The sequence below is a fragment of the Bufo gargarizans genome, chromosome 2 (genome assembly GCF_014858855.1).
Source record: "Bufo gargarizans isolate SCDJY-AF-19 chromosome 2, ASM1485885v1, whole genome shotgun sequence".
In the NCBI taxonomy this organism is placed as follows: domain Eukaryota; kingdom Metazoa; phylum Chordata; class Amphibia; order Anura; family Bufonidae; genus Bufo; species Bufo gargarizans.
The window spans coordinates 644,361,499-644,381,936 of record NC_058081.1 but is presented as its reverse complement, the minus strand read 5'-3'; the positions used below and the strand labels follow the sequence as shown (position 1 = coordinate 644,381,936).

At 41.3% G+C, this 20,438-nt stretch overlaps 1 protein-coding gene across 1 annotated transcript in view; it reads left to right on the top strand.

Moving 5' to 3' along the window:
• LOC122928884 (PR domain zinc finger protein 2-like) overlaps positions 1–20,438 on the top strand; it is a 207,841-nt gene that overhangs the window by 89,299 nt on the left and 98,104 nt on the right. The window contains 1 exon segment of the mRNA XM_044282179.1: positions 4,738–4,890. Coding sequence (XP_044138114.1) covers positions 4,738–4,890 — 153 coding nt within the window.

Sequence of the window (20,438 nt, the reverse complement as noted above, 5' to 3'; positions counted from 1 at the left end):
AGCACCCGGAATGATTCCCTCCCTATATTCGGTTTTATATCTTTGAAATACTCATGTATATGTATATATGCATTAAAAAATAATAATAATAAATATATATATATATATATTATATAAAGAAAATATATAATAATAATTGTTAGAACAAGTTCTCGCATATTAACTGAGGCTGTAGGGGCAGAGCCCCTCCTTATGAAGCTCTCCACAAGCGTTTCCTGTCCTGATGAAGGAGGCGGTCTCTCAAGGGTGCTGTCATGGGCTCATGGAAAAATGATTACCGCTAAGTAATCCTGAATTTATGATCCACACCTGGTTTTGGCCTCAAAAACTGCACCAGAAATCCTGAACGTGGAACCTGCCTAAAAAATTGAGAAGAGACTGTAATTTGGGATTTTTACCTTACACAGATGGCCTATTCATTTCTATAGGCACCATGTCATTCATCATTTTTCCTAAATTGGTGCTGCAGGAGAATTGTACACTTGCTGCTGGTCTCAACGAAGATCACAACTGATCGCTGGGACTCCCAGTAGGATGACACCCTGTGCTAAGGTTATTTAACATAGTCCAATGGCACATCCAGAAGTCTTGATACCATTGACATGACTGTGGTGTCAAGTGCCTAATGGGCTATACATCTAGATAATAATGTTATATGCCCCTTTTAATATTGGAGTTATGACTGCAGGGAACAGGAACTGAGTTTTTTTGTTCAGTTCTAGTTGTTTAAGGCTCCTTTCACACGAGCGAGTTTTCCACACGAGTGCGATGCGTAAAGTGAACACATAGAACCCGCACTGAATCTTGACTCATTCATTTCAATGGGTCTGTGTACATGAGCGTTTTTTTTTTTCACGTATCAGTTCTGTGTTTTGCGTGAGAATCACAGCATGTTCTATATTATGCGTTTTTCACGCAGCCCTGGCCCCATAGAAGTGAATGGGGCTTCAGTAAAAAACGCATTGCATCCGGATGCAGTCCGGGTGCAATGCGTTTTTCACTGATGGTTGCTAGGAGTGTGCAGAAATTGACATGCAATGTGGATATTAAAGAAGTTTTCTCATATGAGACATTGGTGGCATACCCTAGCCTATACCACCAATGTCAGATAGGTGCTGGTCCTAGTGGTGGGACTCCCATCTATCTCCAGAACGGGACTCCAAAGTACACGGAGAGTAGCTGCGCATGCAGGACCTCCCTTCATTCTTTTGGACTGTTAAAAATAGGCAAGGAAAAGGTCCTTCAGAGCTGTGCGCGCTATTGGTGTGATTAATGCACACATCAAAGAGCATACATAGAGGCTGACCATGTAACTGCTGTGGGGCCTCTGGACAGGGGTGTGGTTGTGCTAAACACTTCCTCTTTGGGGGGGGGGGGGCATTTCAGTCTGTACTCTATGGGACCCCCTGAAATTTCACTGGAGATAGATGGGGATGATAGGTTGATGTATCCGTAGTTTTGGGTCCCCATAGAAGAGAAGCAGCTCCATTCTTTTAAGGGAAGCATCAGAATAACTGTTTTTGGTGGGTTTTGAAGTCGATGAGATGTCAGCAACATGGATAAAATAATAACATTAGATTTGTCAGTGCTCAAAGATATAGAAAACAACAGTTGTACAAACTCCTGAAACTTCACGTTCACCTGTTCAGGGAAGTCTTTTTATTTTATTTTTTTCCCGTTACATAATAAGAATATGATCATTATTCTTAGAAAGTTTTTGGTTCAGGCTATTGCTATTAGAGCTGAAAAGACCTGCACAATAGGAAATGGGTGTTTTTGTTGATGACCACAAAGTGATATTTTTTTTTTTTTTTCATGAATGACTCCTATCACGGTAGGAGGTGTGACTTTGTCCCTTATTTGGCCTGTAAACTACCACTAATCATTTATGGTACAGGTAGTCTTTTTGCTCTCTTCAGTTTCCAGAGCCTTGGTATGGTTACAACATCTGCACCCTCTATAAATACTCCCTGACACCATGGCACTTATGTGAGATTAGTAATCCAATTTGGCTACATGCAAATATTTGGTAGTGGTTTCTCTATGGCTTATATACAATACACTTAAAAGGGTTCTCCACGCCTGGCAATAGATTTTATTTAATATTGCAGGTCAGCTTCATTCAAGTGAAGAATTTTTATTTTTTATCCTGGAAACCCCATTAAGAGTATCCAAGATGACTTTTTTTTTGCCTCCTGTTCCTGTCCTCAGCTAGATGTAGTCACAAGTTAACGGTAATCTCTGTGGTTGTGAAAGGGTTTTATTTGAGGTCTGTGATTCTATTTTCATGTGTTTTTCTTGACCACCATGTACCATCGAGTTGCTCTTCTTTCTTTTTCTAGTTTGTTAATACCACTCTGGAGATGTGGTCTACAGAAATGAATGCACTACTCCAGATGTGGCCTAACTAGAGCTCTTTAAGGTGGAATCCTTGCCTTTCTCTACCCACTGGTAATATCCATACCTGTGCAACACAGTGCCGCTGCCTTCACTCATTGCCTGGCTGCATTGCTTGCTTATGTTCAAGTCTTTTCAATACCATTCAATGGTTGTGACTTTATGAATATGCTTAAAAAACAACTACTAAATCCTAAAACTGCTAAAGAAACTGAAGGGGTCTGATGGTTAGAGCTAGTATGGTCAGAATTGCAAGGTTTATTGTTCCTTGGTGTGAACAATTGAGCCTAAAGAGGTTTTCCGCCTTAATTCAATTTTAGAGAAATTAGATTTCTACTGCAATGGCAAATTTATCTGGACTTCTGTCAGCACAGCACTACAAGCTGGAATAAATGGGAATTATGGAGACAAACGATTAAGAGTGCTCAACAGTTTCCATAACTCTTGATCAACTCAATGGAGATTGATCTGCTTTCCTCTATTCCCAGGAGTAATAAGGGTACTAAACTCCCATGTTTGACCTGTGTCAAGAAATTGTAGGAAAACCTCTTTAACTATTGTTTGTGAGGCCCAAATGCCATTATTCACTGAGTTCTCTATTTCTTCTGTCCTATAAAAGTTCAGGTAGTTGAGGCATTCCAGGGAACATGGATACATGGACAGGCCTGGTCTATCGGGGAGAGAGATGATCTTTGTTAGTGACCCTCCCTCTTGACAAATAGAAGAGAACACTTTGACGTTCATATGCCCTAATAAGGGGTATTGAAAGAGGTGGTCCTCATGAGACATCTCCTTTATTTCCATACAGTTGAATGCATGAGTTTAACTTTGATAGGACATTCTAGGTCCTAATGTGTCCTAACCTGGTGACTTGTTTCCATTTGTGTTACTGTTATGATAGCCTGCATCTTTAGACAGTATTATAGAGTCCCATCTGACTTGTATACCATAGTCTATTCATCCACTGAACAAAATAGACATCTTTTATACAGGGGTGAACATAATTATGTTTGGATTTCCCCTTACCACAATAACATATTGTCTGTAGGGACTTTCTATAAAGCAATAAATCGTCCCGTTTACTCAGATAAGTGAAGATCACAAGAGGAATAACAACCAATAGCAGCTCTTTTTGGTTTAACAGGGCACCTTTTGTTGTAGTACACAAGCTGCTTTCACCCATTTCTGTCTGGGAAGAGGCTCGCTGAAGAGTTCTGCAGTGTGATTACTGACAGGTAGTCTAAAAAAATTAAAAAAAAGCCCTGCCCCCCATGATGACTACTGTCTCACATATCAGAACCTCCAAAACCATACAGTATAAACACATATGTCAAGAGCCAGTCTTTATTTTGAGTCTAATGCACAAACTTTTTTGTTTGGCTCCTAAAAATTGAGCCTTGTAGTTCTCTAAAAAATTAAAACAATCCCCTTTAAATATAAGCAAGTTTTTATGGAGTATTTGATAAAAACTATTGTTAAAAATAAATCTTCAGCTATTATGTTAGATCTGTCTCTGAGAAAGAAATGGGGGTTAACCATTATAAGCCACCTAAAGGTCAGTGTATACATTAGAGTGCATTGCTTGCTTATGTTCAAGTCTTTTATGGTTGTGACTTTTTCAATTTCAACTAAACTCCTAAAGAAAACTAGGAGCATTATGCTGTATTTGAAACCAATATCAGTAGAAAATGATCTTCCAAACAGGGGACACAAGGTCTCTCCTAATCACCAATGCCTTTCTCACTAAGAAGAGTCAATAAGCTGCAAACCCTCATAGGAGCTGTAATGGTGGCTAGGTTAGCTGTCACCCAGCTTTATCAGGAACAGATGGAACTTCCGAATAGCTGAAAACTGCTTGAGCAGCCCATCATTCAAGGATTTTCTTTATATATTTACCAGTGATTTTTTTTACTTTATAGAACATAAGAACAGCTTAATGGGGTTGTATAAGATTAGATAAAAATGTTGCACTACTAAGTCACAGCCCATGAAAAAGAGGGGCGCTATTTCTCAAAAATAGACAAAGCAGACTTTCCTTTTTTCTCAAGCTACCTCTTTAGAAGGACCTACAGTATAAATAGCTCTACTTATAGTGTTAGGTTTTCCATTGGATAGAATATTAATTTGCTTGTAATTCTCCCATGTTGTTATGGAATGCTCTTTTGATATATGTTGATTATGTTTGCTTGTGCCACTTTTGAAGCTGCCATTTGCACAGTTATTAAGCCCATGCTAAGTGTTACCACCAGCTGCTGGCTCTTTCATTTGGTCTGAACTGCAAATCTGCTTTGTGTTTGGTGGTTGATATATCAAAGTGTGATTTCTTCCCTTGTGTTTTAGGTGTATTATCCAAACCTGGGCTGGATGTGTGTTGATGCCACAGATCCACAAAAAGGCAACTGGTTGCGGTACGTGAACTGGGCTCGCTCAGCAAAGGAGCAAAACCTCTGCCCTCTGGAGATCAACAGAGCTATATACTATAAAACCCTGAAGGTACGATGGGGTCAGATTTGTGCAGTGCTATTGCCGTTTTAGCAGGGTTTGGCCTTAAATGTTTGTCTACCTTTTTTAAAAATGATTATTTATTCTCACAATAGGCCATCATTAGTTGATTGGCGGGGGTTCGACACCCCACCCTCCTTCCCCCAATCAGCTGCCAATAGCTTCAGAGCTGGAAGCAGACGGCTCAGTCCACTTTGTAGTGGGTTAGTGCAACTCTGTTCCTATTAAATTAAATGAGCTACAGTCCACTACAAAGTTGACAGACCTGTTTGCTTTTGGAATTGGAGATGTTGCTGAATAGCTGATTGACCCTATCCTGAGGAAAAGCCATCACTTAAAGGGGGTTGGCTACTTTGTGGTTATTATTGAGCAATGCGTTTGTGAGATGATTATATGGCACTTACTAGTATAGTCTTTGTTTAAATTCTGCACCATTTTCTATATTTTCTAAGGTATGTCTCATTGTAGATGCTGATCTACATATCATTTTTGAACTCCTGACTACGCAGTCACTTTAAAGCGGTTGATCACTTTCTGGTTATTGTTGACCAATGCGTTTATGGGATGATTATATGGCACTTACCAATATAGCCTTTGTTTAAATTCTGCACCATTTTCTATATTTCATAAGTTATACCCCATTGTTTACAGAGTCTTTTGTGCTGTCCACACAGAGGACCTGTACATAAGATGGCCGCTGATGGAGGGTCATGTGACCAGGTAAATCAATTCCATGTGATGTCAACTCCATTCAAATACACTGCATCTGCACTAAGCACCCAACAGAACAAGTACAGATGTCAGGTGCAGTGTATCTGAATGGAGGAGGCATCACATGGAGGCGATTTGCCTGTTCACATGACCCTCCATCACCGGCCATCTTATGGACAGGACCTCTGTGTGGACAGCACAAAAGACTCTGTAAACAACGGGGTATAACTTATGAAATATAGAAAATGGTGCAGAATTTAAACAAAGGCTATATTGGTAAGTGCCATATAATCATCCCATAAACGCATTGGTTAACAATAACCAGAAAGTGATCAACCCCTTTAATAAAAGGTGGACAACCCCTTTAAAGTGACTGCATAGTTAGGAGTTCAAAAATGATATGTAGATCAGCATCTTTCCTCAGAATCTGCTCCTTGGCTGCTTTCTACCTCCGCTCCATTAGGCTGGGTTCACACCTGAGTGTTTTACAGCGCGTTTTACAGCGCGTTCCTACGCGCTGTAAAACGCTCGACAGGCAAAAGCCTATGTCTCCCTATGGGCATGGTTCTCACCTGAGCGTTTTACAGCGCGTACGAACCGCTGTAAAACGCCCTACGCCCCAAGAAGTACAAGAGCTTCTTTGGGGAATATTGTCGTGCGTTCCCGCCCATAGATTCATTGGATGCCTCTGTTTACAGGCGTTTCGAATACGCTCAGGTGTGAACCCAGCCTTAGAGCAGAGCTGTGATCTATAGATTAGCTAGAGAGTCTGAGGTAGTCTGAGACACACCCCTGTGTCATCTTTGGTTTAGCCTGCTGCTGTCTCCCTCCCCTGCAGTTCTACAGATTGTCTGCTGAAAACAAACACATGCCCATCACAAACTCACCAGGAGGTCAGTGCTTGTAGACATGATGTATATTATTGCAAGGACAAAAGGATTATAAATAGTGTTGAGCGAAGCATCTAAAGCGGAATTCAGTCCGAAGTTTAGGAAAACTTCGATTCTAAACAAATCCGAATTTCCTCGCGCTTCGAGGAAACTAATCAGTTGTCTTAAAATGACGGCTGCACGTGTTAGAAAGTAAAAGTAAGGCCTGTTTCACATTTGTGTTGTCGCTGTCTGGTTTTGAGATCTGGCAGAGGATCTCAAAACTGGGTCAAAACTGTTCTGTTTTGTCCCCATTCATTGTCAGTTGGGACAAGACTAATCAGGATTAGTGTTGAGGGAACTTGTTAAGTTCGGCGAGTTCGGGTAAGGCTACTTTCACACTAGTGGCACGGACCTCCAGCAGGCTGTTCCGTCTGGTAAACAGCCTGTTGGATCCGTTCTGCCGCTAGTGACCGCGTGCCTCCGGACTGCCGCTCCGTCCCCATTGACTATAATGGGAGTGGGGAGGAGTTCTGGCGAGGCACGGCAGCGTACGGCGAGAGGCTGCCGGAATAAAACTACGACATGTCCGACATTTATTCCGGCAGCCTCTCGCCGTGCCTCGCCGGAACTCCTCCCCCGCCCCCAATTATAGTCAATGGGGACGGAGCGGCAGTCCGGAGGGACATGGTCACTAGCGGCAGGACGGATCCGTCAGGCTGTTCACCCGACGGAACAGCCTGCCGGAAGGTCGGTGCCGCTAGTGTGAAAGTAGCCTTATCTAAGAATCCCATTATGGATTCTGCTACCACTGACCATGCCGGAATTCTATGACGGCATGCACCACAGAATTCTATAAGGCATGCCGTCATAACAGAAATCTCTGCTGACCATAGACTTCTATTATGACGGAATGCCTCTTATAGGCTTCCGTGGTGCATGCCGTCATAGAATTCCATTATGGTTCGTGGTAGAGAAATCCATAACTGGATTCTTCGATAACCCGAACTTTGGACGACTAACTTAAAACACAAGTTCGCTCATCACTAATCAGGATGCTTCAGAATGCATTCCGTTTGTTTTGTTTTTTGACCAGACACAAAAACAATGCGAGCTGCGGTTTTGTGTCCAGTCTCCAAAATGGAACAAACCTGAAAAACCAGATACGGTGCCAATTGACTTACAAAGATTTTTATACAGGATCTGGTTTGTTCAGTTAGGATTTAATACAACCGGAAAGCCACAACGGAAGTGTGAAACAGGACTAAGTGCAGAGGAGACAAGCCCGGGAACGCTGGATCGCCCATAATGCCATGCAGCCAGCCAATCTGCAGGTAGCCACCGCCCTGTGATGTCACAACTAGGCAGAGCCCTATAAAACCTTAATCCTACATGGTCACCACCATTTTCCTGAGTGCTGAACATAGGGAGAGACGTGACAAGACACTTATGCACTAGGGACAGTGTTGCTGCAAACTGTTAACAGAGTGTGTAGGACAATATTGGAGAGGGAGAGTGTAGGAGACTGCTGAACTACAGACTCTGCTACAATTTATCGCCGTGCACCAAGAGTCATAGCTAATCCATTCTATTAGCTGCAGAGTTACTTTACCATCAGTATTACAGGCAGGTCTGATTTATTGCTGTGTAAATAACTGTGCAGTGCACTAAGTTTTTTTTACTTGAGATTAGGGACTCTAAAACAAAAAACTAAAAATCTTTATTGATTACATATAAAAAAAAAATTCTAAGTATGTAGAGGGGAATGTGTTAAATGGTTCTTTATGTGCTAGTCAATGATGTAGGACTGAAGTACAGATATGGAGCCACCAAGAGAGTACCTCCATTAATCTGATCCATTACTCCCACAACTAGGGGCTAATATAGCCTGCATCTTTTCTCATTCGCCACAGCATTAAACTTTGCTTGGTAGAAAGCCCAAGATAAATGCTGTGAAACAAATTCCTGTGTAAGGCTACTTTCACACCTGCGCTAGGTGCGGATCCGTCTGGTATCTGCACAGACGGATCCACACCTATAAATGCAAACGATGGTATCCGTTCAGTGCGGATCTGTCTGCATAACAGCTTTTTCAGATCTGAGTTTTCACGATCGTGAAAACTCAGATCCGACAGTATATTATAACACAGAGGCGTTCCCATGGTGATGGGGACGCTTCAAGTTAGAATATACTAAGAACTGTGTACATGACTGCCCCCTGCTGCCTAGCAGCACTCGATCTCTTACAGGGGGCTGTGATCCGCACAATTAATTGTGCGGATCTCAGCCCCCTGATCGGGTGCTGCCAGGCAGCAGGGGCCAGACCCCCCTCCCTCCCCAGTTTTAAAAGAATTGGTGGCCAGTGCCAGAGCGGAATGGAGGCGGAACGGAGCCAAACTGATGCATTCTGAATGGATCCGCATCCATTCAGAATGCATTGGGGCTAAACTGATCCGTTTGGGGCCGCTTGTGAGAGCCCTGAAACTGATCTCACAGGCGGACCCTGAAACGCCAGTGTGAAAGTAGCCTAACCCGACTGAATACAATGTTTCAAGGAGATACTATTCACTTAGTGTTGTATCACATCGAACAGTTGACCGCACCACTCTTGCTGCTAATATGCGCAGCTGGCATCAGCCAAAGTATCCCTTGTACTCAGTCAGGGACTATAGAATAATAATGCTGCTAACTGCTCAAGTATAAACACACTAGACTATGCTATTTGTTACTGCCTCGGCTCCAATATTCATAGCTAATCCATTCTATTAGCTGCAGAGTTAGGTACCCAGACCCGAACCCAGACTTCTTCACAGAGGTTCAGGTTTGGGATCGGTGTTCTGTAGATTTTATAATTTTCCCTTACAACATGGTTATAAGGGAAAATAATAGCATTCTTAATACAGAATGCTTAGTAAAATGTCCATTGAGGGGTTAAAAATAATAAACAAATTTAACTCACCCCATCCACTTGGTCGCGTAGCGGATCTCCTCTTCTTTCTACTTTCTTCAGGATCTGGCTAAAGGACCTTTGATGACGTCACTGGTCTCATCACATGGTACATCACATGAATGGGTCCGGATTCAGTGCGGGTGCAATGCATTCACCTCACGCATTGCACCCGCGTGGAATTCTCGCCTGTGTGAAAGGGGCCTTACTGTGCGTCAGTATTACAGGCCACTGTCACCGGCAAGTCTAATTTATCGCTGTGTATATATCTGTGCAGTACGCCAATATTCAGAGCGAGGAGATATTAGGCTACTTTCACTCTAGCATTTAAGTTTTCCAGTATTGAGTTCCATCATAGGGACTCAATATCGGAGAAAAAACGCTTTAGTTTTGTCCCCATTCATTGTCAATGAGGACAAAACTGAACTGAACGGAATGCTCTAAAATGCATTCTGTTCCGTTTAGATGCGTTCCCATACCGGAGAGAAAACCACAACATGTTGTATTTTGCTTTCCGTCCTGGGATGCGGAGCAAAACTGATCCGGAATTGCCCCCAATGCAAATCAATAGGGACAATCAGTTTTCTCTGACGCAATCTGCCATAATAGAAAACTGATTCGTCCCCCATTGACTTTCAATAGAGTTCATGTCGGATCCGTCTTGGCAGTGTTAAAGATAATACAACTGGATCCGTTCATAACAGATGCAGATGGTTGTATTATCAGTGACGGAAGTGTTTTTGCTGGACCCTGCGGGATCCAGCAAAAACGCTAGTGTGAAAGTAGCCTTAGGCAGATTGGTCTGAGTATACCTGATTTATAGCGATTTGTGATTTAATTAATTTGTAACGAATTGAATTTCTTGTCGAGCTTTGGCGAAGCTGCCAAATCGAGGTTTCTGAATTTAACTCTAATTAGTAACTGGCACATACATAATGAGGCAAATTAGACTTAGTAAAGGGAACCTGGAGGGTCGCTTTAACGTACTAGAATTTATCCATAATTTTAATTACTTTTGGTTCCTGCAAAACATGATTGGTCTCTCTCGGGAAAGATAGGGGTGGCAGACTATAGCCCATCTTCCTCTCTCCAGAGTGGAGTCAAGGGAAGACTATAAGAAGCGCCACATCTCTTTTTACTCTAGAGGTCAGTAGTGTTGTCCGTGACCCCGGCATTCACAACTTCGGACATTTCAGAAGTTAAGATTTTTCTATAAAACAAAGCTGCCTCTGGGAACTCTTGAAATCAGCTGAGATTACCCAAGTTTCACCAAGTCATCTCACAGGAGAAATATAATATGAAATGTCACCCATATAAATGAATGGGAGACCATGTAATATATGGCTGGGCTGAGTTTGCCATAACAGGTGCCACTTTTAGGCTACATTCACACGACAGTGAAAAACGGAAATGTGATGTACCGTATTTTTTCACCCCATAAGACGCATTTTTTCCCCCTAAAATTGGGGGGGAAATGCCCCTGCATCTTATGGGGCGAATACTAATAAGGCGCTTCCATTGAGGAAGCACTCATAAGTACCGGAGGATCGGGAAGCTGTGAAGGCTCTGTATTTACCGCTTCCTGGTCCTCAGCTGTCGGCTGTGAAGGCTGCACACAGTGTAAGGGCGCGCTGTGACCTCACGCTGTACGCGCCAGTTCACAGCACAGCAGACGGAGGAAGACAGAGAGCGAGCGGTGTCCGGAGCAGGAGAGGTAAGTGATTTTTTAATTTTATTCCATATGGGGCTGAAATATCACTTCTGGGGGCTGGTGACAAAAAATGGGGGCTGAAATATCACTGCTGGGGGCTGGTGAGAGGCAATGGGGTCTGATTTAAGGCTGCTGGGGGCTGATATGAGACTACTGGGGGCTGATATGAGGCTACTGGGGGCTGATATGAGGCTGATGAGAGGCATTGGGCTCCTTATCTGAGGTCTGATTGGGGGTCATTTACATTGGGGTCTGATCTGAGGTCTTATTAACATTGGGGTCTGATTGGGGGTCTGACCTGAGGTGTAATGAAAAATATTTTTTATTTTATTATTGTTCTCCTCTAAAACCTAGGTGCGTCTTATAGGACGAAAAATACGGTACATTTTTTTTTAACTGCCATCTCATGTCTGTTTTAAGACCATGTGTAGTCTATGGGGTTATTCACACTGCAGTTTTTTTGACTGTCAGTGAAAAACGGATGTCAAAAAATAGAACATGTTCTATCTTGTCCGTTTTTTCACTGACAGACTGCCTCCATACAACTGAAGGGGTCAATTTTTTTACGTACGTTTCTCAGAAAGGCATCAGTGAAATAAACGTGTGTTAAAATTGTCCGTCGTGAGCGTGTAGCCTAACTTAGCTCCAACTAATACAGGTGTGTGCTGAGTGGAGGACTATTCTCTACGATGTTCATATGCCTTAACCACTACCCGACTGCCCATTAACTATAAACGTCCTGGGTGCTCAGGTTTATCTCTGAATGGACTTTCTAGAACTGCCAATCGTGCAGCTGCTGAGCGGATGGCCCGCTGTCAGTGACAGCAGGGCACAACAGGAAGAAGGCAGGGACCATTCCTGGGTGTCCCTGCCTTCTAGATCACTGTATACACAGCTCTCAACAGCTCTATGCCACTTCCTGTCCCGGCCCGGTGGTCATGTGACCGCCGGGGGACTGCAGGAGCTGTCTGGTCTTCCATAGACCATGATTAGCCCTGCACTGAGGCTGTACAGCGCTGTATTAGACTGTACAGCCTCTCTGGGAGGTGTATTTCCACAGTAACTGGGGCTACTATGTCAGCCCCAGTTACAGGAGAATTCAATAGTTAAAAATATTTTTTTAAGTTGAATGTCTCCCAGTCTTGTATGACCTTATGGGGACACAAAGTGTAAAATTAAAAAAATAGTGTTTTGAAAAAAAAAATAAAAAAAAGTTTCTCATTTTATTTAAATTTTTAAATAGCAAAAAACTAAAATAAAATAGACATACTTGGTATTACTACATCCGCAACAATCAGCTCTAAAATAATATCATATGATCTACCCCATCAGGTGAATGCCATAAAAAAAATATAATAAATAAACATTGCGCTAAAACAAATTTTTATAGTGAGCTTACCTCCCAGAAAACATAATGGTAGCAATAAAAACGTCACCTCATCCGCATAAAATGAGCCCCCCCACACAAGGCCATAGCCAGAAAAAAAAAAAATATGACTCTATGAAAATTGCAACACGAAAACATGATTTTTTTTCTAAAATTGCTCTTATTGTATAAAATGTAAAACAAAAATGACATATTTGGTATAGCCGCGTCCATAACAATTGGCTCTACAAAACTGACATGTTCTGCCGCCTCATGTGAACGGTGTAAAAAAATACCATATGGTAATACAATATAACCATATGGCGCTCCTTGCCATCTGTCATGTGCCCAAACAGCGGTATACGACAAAAAAACATATCAATCAATCAAAAAGTCGTATGTCCCTCAAAATGGTAGCAATAAAAACGTCACCTCGTCTCGCAAAAATACAAAAAAGCCCTCGCACAAGACTATAGTCAGAAAAATGAAAAAAATATGGCGCCAAGAAAATGGCAACACAAAAACATGATTTTTTTTTTCTTAAAATGTTTTTATTGTGTAAAATGTAAAAAAAAAAAAAAAAATTGACATATTTGATATTGTTGCGTCCGTAATGACGGATCTATAAAAATGCCACATGATCTACCCCATCAAGTGAATGGTGTAAAAAAAAAAAAATTTGAAAAATGACACCTAACAGCTTTTTTTGTGTGACTTTACCTCCCAAAAAATTAGATGAAACGAAACCTGAAAGCCAAATGTATCCCAAAATGATGCCAATAAAACGACAGCTTGTATCGCACAAAATAAGCCCTCACGCAGCTCAATCAACGAACATTTAAGATAAAGTATCGCTCTAGAAAACCATGACAGAAAATTCCATGTTAGAAAATCCAAATGCCGCTCCTTCTTTTCTGAGCCCTGGCATAAAATAACAGTTTACGACCACAATTGGGGTGTTACTATATTCAGGAGAAAGTGGGTAGCAAATTTTGGGGGAATATTCTACTGTTATCTTTTGTGAAAAAGAAAGTTTGGGCCTAAAGCACCATTTTCTTGTAAAAAAAAATAAAAAAATAACATTTCATTTTCACACCCAAATATTAAAAATTCTATGAAACACCTGTTAAGTGAAGTGCTCGCTACACCCCTTAAAAATTCCTTGGGTGGTGTCATTTACAAAATGTGGTCACTTTTTGGGGCTTTGCACTGTGGGCATACCTCAGGGTCTCTTCAAATGCAACATGGTGCCCATAGACCATTCCAGCAAAATAAATCTGCTCTCCAAAAACCATATGGCGCTCCTTGCCATCTGTCGTGTGCCCAAACAGCGGTATACGACCACATATGGGGTGTTTCTACAAATTGAAAAATCAGGGTAATAAATATTGAGGCTTGTTTTGTTTTTAACTCTTGATGTGTTCAAGAAAAAAAATATATATTAAAATGAAAAATCTACAAAGCAAAGTGAAATTTTGAAATTTTACCTATATTTTGATTTAATTCATGTGGCATACCTAAAGGGTTAACAACATTTCTAAAACAAGTTTTGAATAGCTTGAGGGGTGTCATTTCTAAAATGGGGTCATTTATGGGTTGGTTCTATTATATAAGCCCCACAAAGAGTCCTTAAAGGGAACCTGTCACCGGGATTTTGTGTATAGAGCTGAGGACATGGGCTGCTAGATGGCCGCTAGCACATCCGTAAATTACTAGTCCCCATAGCTCTGTGTGCTTTTATTGTGAAAAAAAACCTGATTTGATACATATGCAAATTAACCTGAGATGAGTCCTGTCCCTGACTCATCTCACATACAGGACTCATCTCAGGTTAAATTGCATATGTATCAAATCGGGGTTTTTTACACAATAAAAGCACCCAGAGCTATGGGGACTGGGTATTGCGGATGTGCTAGCGGCCATCTAGCAACCCATGTCCTCAGCAATATGCAAAAAATCCCGGTGACAGGTTCCCTTTAAAACCGTTTCTTAAAATTTTTTAAATTGCTTCTAAAATTCTAAACCTTCTAACGTCCTAAAAAAATTTAATTACATTACTAAAATGATGCCAACATAAAGTAGACATATGGGGAATGTTAATTAATGAATATTTTATGAGACATCACTATCTGTCTTAAAAGCAGAGAGATTCAAATTTAGAAAACAGTGAATTTTTTAAAATTTTCGTAAACTTTTGGATTTTTTATAAATAAAGGTAAAACATGTTGACTCAAATTTACCATTAACATGAAGTACAATGTGTTACGAGAAAACAGTCTCTGAATGGCTTGGATAAGTAAAAGTGTTCCAAAGTTATTACCACATAAAGTGACACATGTCAGATTTGCAAAATTAGGCCTGGTCAGGAAGGGGGTAAATGGCTCGGTCTGGAAATGGTTAACCACCTCCCGTCTGCACGTTGACTATAAACGTCCGGGAGGTGGATCTCTATCTCTGAATGGACGTTTCTGATTGTCCATTCAGAGATCGCAGCTGCAGGCTAATCGTGCAGCTGCAGAGCGGGTTGCCCGCTGTCAGTGACAGCAAGGCAACCCAGAGAGAAGGCAGGGACAGTTCCCAGGTGTCTCTGCCTTCTAGATCGCGGTATACACAGCGCTCACCGAGCGCTGTGTATACAGAGCAGGAAGCGCTATGTGCTTCCTCTCCCGGCCCGGTGGTCATGTGACCGCGGGGCCGGGAGAGTGCAGGAGCTGTAGGGTTTTCTACAGACCTCGATCAGCCCTGCACTGAGGCTGTACAGCGCTGTATACCGCTGTACAGCCTCTCTGGGGGGTGTATTTCCAGTGTAACTGAGGTTACTATGTAAGCCCCAGTTACAGGAGAAATCAATAGTGGGGAAAAAAAAAGGGAAGTTAAATGTCCCCCAGAGGTCTTGTATGACCTTATGGGGGACGCAAAGTGTAAAATAAAAAATAAAGCGTTAAAATAAAAAAAATTCTAAAAGTGTTTCAGATGTAAAAAAAATATAAATAATTCCCCAAGTAAGGAAAAAAAAAATTAAAAATAGACATATTTGGTATTTCCGCGTACGTGAAGTCGGCTCTATAAATATATTACATGATCCACCCAGTCCGATAAACACCATAAAAAAAATATATATATAAAACTGTTTCAAAAAAAGCAATTTTTGTCACCTTACATCACAAAAAGTGTCAAACTGTCCCCTCATCCTGCAAAAAATGAGAATCTAACTAAGACAATCGGTCAAAAAATTTAAAAGCTATGGCTCTCAGACTATGGAGACACTAAAATATCAAGGTTTAAAAATGCTATTATTGTGTGGAACTTAAATAAATAAGAAAAAGTATACATATTAGGCATCACCACGTCCGTAACAATCTGCTCTATACAAAATGTCACATGACCTAACTCCTCAGGTGAACACTGTAAAAAATAAATAAATAAAAACTGTGTTAAAACAACCAATTTTTTGGTCACCTTGCCCCATAGTGTTATAATGAATGATCAAAAAATCATATGTACCCAAAAATGGTACCAATAAAAACGTCAACTCTTCCTGCAAAAAACGAGCCTCTGCACAAGACGATCGGCATAAAAATAAAAAAACTGGCGTTCAAAAAATTGAGAAACAAAAGCATATATTTTCTTTTCAAAAATGCTTTATGTAAAACTGAAACAAATAAAGTAGACATATATGATATCATTGCATCCGTAACAACCATCTCTATAAAAATAGAGCATGATCTAACCTGTCAGATGAATGTTATAAAAAATAACAGTGCCAAAAGAGCCATTTTTTGGTTACCTTGCCTCACAAAAAAACGTAATATAGCGCATATCAAAATCATATGTACCCCAAAAAACTGGCACCTAATCCCCTAGTTTCCAAAATGGGGTCACTTTTTGGGAGTTTCTACTGTAAGGATGCATCAGGGGGGCTTCAAATGCGACATGGCATCTAAAAACCAGTTCAGCAAAATCTGCCTTCCAAAAACCATATGGCGCTCCTTTCTTCTGCGCCTTGCCGTGTGCCCTTACATCAGTTTACAACTACATGTGGGGTGTTTCTGTAAACCACAGAATCAGGGTAATAAATGTTGAGTTTTGTTTGGCTGTTAACCCTTGATGGATTAAAATGGAAAATCTGCCAAAAAAGTGACATTTAAAAATGTGATCTCCATTTTCCTTTTAATTCTTGTGGAACACCTAAAGGGTTAACAAAGTTTGTAAAATCAGTTTTGAGTAACTTGAGGGGTGTAGTTTCTACAATTGGGTCATTTATGAGGGTATCCACTATGTAAGCTCCACAAAATGACTTCAGACCTGAACTAGTCCTTAACCCCTTAAGGACGCAGGGCGTACCGGTACGTCCTAAGTTTAAACAGTTATTCCGGCGCTCCAGGGGTTAATCTGAACAGGATGCCGGCTGAAATCATTGAAATCAGCGCATTTTTCTAAATTTTGGGTAAATTTGGGATTTTTTCATGAATAAAGGTGAAATATATTGACTCAAATTTATCACTATCATGAAGTACAACGTGTCACGAGAAAACAGTCTCTGAATGGCTTGGATAAGTAAAAGTGTTCCAAAGTTATTACCACATAAAGTGACATATGTCAGATTTGCTAAATTAGGCCTGGTCAGGAAGTGGTTAAAGGCTATGTTTTTGGGCAATTTTTGTTTATGATTGCATTGTACTCAGATTTGCCCAGTCAGCAGTCTTGAAAAGCTGGATGATGATCCCCATGAGGGGTTGGTGATTTTATTAATATTTACATCTGTCTCTGGAAAAGCTAGGTGACAAAGAAATCGCTGATTAACTTGACAGAAAGGAAGGAATAATATTGTGATCACCGCCTGAGACATGACTATGAAATTAGGTCCTCACCTGACCCCAAGTTATTTATTACCTTCCTAGCTTGCTCCACATAACTGTTTCTACTGTGTAGATGCAACTTTCTGGTCACTTAATTTGTCAAACAGTAATATACCGCAGCTCAGATTAACTAAGGAGGTTCCTTATTTATTGCAGGCCAAGGACTTCTCGTCTTAATCTGTTTTACCAAATATTGGTCATTATACAGTATATGATTATTTTTAAAGGGATTCTGCCAGCTAGTTTTAGCCTATAGAGCTGTGTACATGTGCTGCAAGATCGCTCTGGGTGATTTTATTCAGTCAAAAAAACTATTTTATATATATATATGCAAATGAGGCTGGTAATGAGCCCAAGGGGCTGTTACGAACTTTTCAGGTGCCCAGCCACGCAACTGTGAGGGAGCCCAGCACCGCCCCACATCCTACAAATCTCCTCCTTGCTCCCCCGACGTCAGAGTTGAAGTGCCGGCATGGTGTTCCTTCCCTGTGCTGGCATCAGCCTCAGGGAATGAACTGCCCATGCGCTAGCTGGCATGCACGAGATTACAGCTCTTAAACTCTGTGACCTTGGGGGAGCAAGGAGGAGATTCGGAGGATGCGGGGTGGTGCTGGACTCCTTCACAGTGGGCGTGGCTGGGCGCCTGAAAAGTTTGTAACAGACCCTTGGGCTCCTTACCAGCCTAATTTGCATCATTTTTTGGGCTGAATAAAAGCACTCAGAGCTATGGGAAATGTATATTGTGGACACGCTAATGGAGATCTAGCAGCACATGTACACCGCTCTATAAGCTAAAACTAGCTGACAGAATCAGGAAGTCTCAGGAATCCCCTTTAAATAGAGTAACAATACGTCATACAATATAATTTATACATCTAAAGGTTATGGACACCTTTGCACACTTACTTTGGGCAAAAAATAATTTTATCAATTCATCTTTATAAAAAAAAAAAAAGTTCAACATTTTTTCTTCTGCATCTTTCAGTAGGTTTAATGCATCTGGAGGCTATTGCTTCTCCTTCTCAGTGAATCTGTCAGAGAGCTAGCTACAACTTGATCTTATATCTAAGACCTTATCTGTAGTTCACTGACAGCTTATAAACACTTAATTGCCATATCTTTCACACAATAATGGGCCCTTTACACAGGCCGAGAATTGAAAAGATCATCGCTAACGAGCTTTCATATTAACACTCGTTAGTGATGATCTGGCGGTGTAAATGTACCGCCGATTACCCGATCGTTCATTGGGTAATTGGATCGTTAGTGCAGCACAAAAATCCTTGTTTCCCAACAGCAGATCCTGCTGGGTCAGCACAATCTGCCACCGGGAACCAACAAGTCTGTATGGGGAAGAGTGATGGCATTAGTGATCGCTCCTCCCCATACTATAGAGGAGATCAGGAGTATTACATGCAGTGATCCAGTCCACAGTATGATGGGGAGCAATCTCTAATGCCATCACTCGTCTTACTGTATATCGGCAGCAGAGGCTGTTTTGATGGCACGATCTGTTCAGACCAACAATCCTAGTACCCGATGAACGAGTGTTTCACTCGTTCATCAGGTAATCGGCAGCACCTTTACATCGGCAGATTATTGCTAGCGATTGTTTGTACGAACCGTACTTAGTGAAGATCTGCCTGAACATCGGGAGGTCTAAAGAGGAGTGAGGACATGCTGTCTGGTGTCACAGACCCTGACATCTCAGTGGACTACACATGACATTGGAAAGAGATGGCTGGCTGTGGTGTCAGACGCTGGACTTGGTAGGGTGACTTGTGATCTGGGAACCTAGAGTGCTAATGGGGCTGTAATACAGACCAGTAAAGACTCCGTGCTGCCATACGGGGCCCGTGCACATGACATTGTAGTTGATCATGAATTTCCAGGTTTTGAGTTGTTGGATTTGTAACCTATAATGGGGCAGCACATGACACAATGGAGAAGGACTATATAGAGAGCTATGTGGGTAGACTTGCGTCACATTGTGAACCTTGTTAGTTAAGGTGGTAAGTGACAACGGAGGTGAATATATGAGAGCTTCAGTTGTGTGTGTGTGTGTTGCCTTCCTTTGAACGTTAAATTAAACTAGGAAAAGCCTTGTTAATATTTTACAATAAATATCTTATTCTGGGGTGAAAGTCCGTGCTCACTAATTAAAATCCTATATTTTAACTGCCTTGTAGTAAAACATTTGTAGCAGGTGACGCTTCTGACCTAGGAGAATATCTGAGTTTCGTATCCTTTGATCAGTTTCCCAACATCTGAGCTGGGTTCTGATCTGTCTGCCATCGCAGCTGCAGTCTCCGCACTTAGGATGCCAATCACAGCCTCGCACTTCACAGCGGTTGTATAAGAGCGGTCGTTCTGCAAGGTCATTTTTTCTTCTACCGCCATAGAAAACATCTTCTAAGTCAGTGATTTCAGAACTAGATAGAGGACAGATTATTGCACTTGTCCTGTCGTAATATACGTGCTTTTTAAATTCTGTGTTCTTCCCATGTTGCTGGTCACTAGAGTGCCTTGCTTATTCCTAGGAAGAATGCCTCTGTGTGACAATAATAAATATAACAATAATATAAAATATAATTTCTGCAACTAAAAATCAGTTCCATATAAGTAAATGGGATTGTTGCAGTTGCCATTCAGAAAAATTGGAAAGTCACGTAAAATTTGATAGCTAATCTGCCGCATGGGAATTCACATTAAAGTAGGGATCGACCGATTATCGGCTGATATTCCTGTTTTTGCAAGTTATCGGTATCCAAACTGCCGATACCACCGATAATGCTTACACCCATCCGAAGTTTGAGTCCGCCATGTCTTTCAGCTGCCAGTGCCAACTATCGCGGGAATACAGGAGAGACTACGCGTGTGGGCGTGCCTGCCTGGAACGTCCCCAAACGGGACTCCGTAGGACTCTAAGGATTGTATGATGTAGTATGAGCGAGGTATATAATATATAACACACTGTATATGTGTAATATTATGAGTTATGTATAAGGAGTGTATGATGTAGTATGAGGTTTAACACACTGTATATGTGAGGTATATATTTATATACCTCATAATA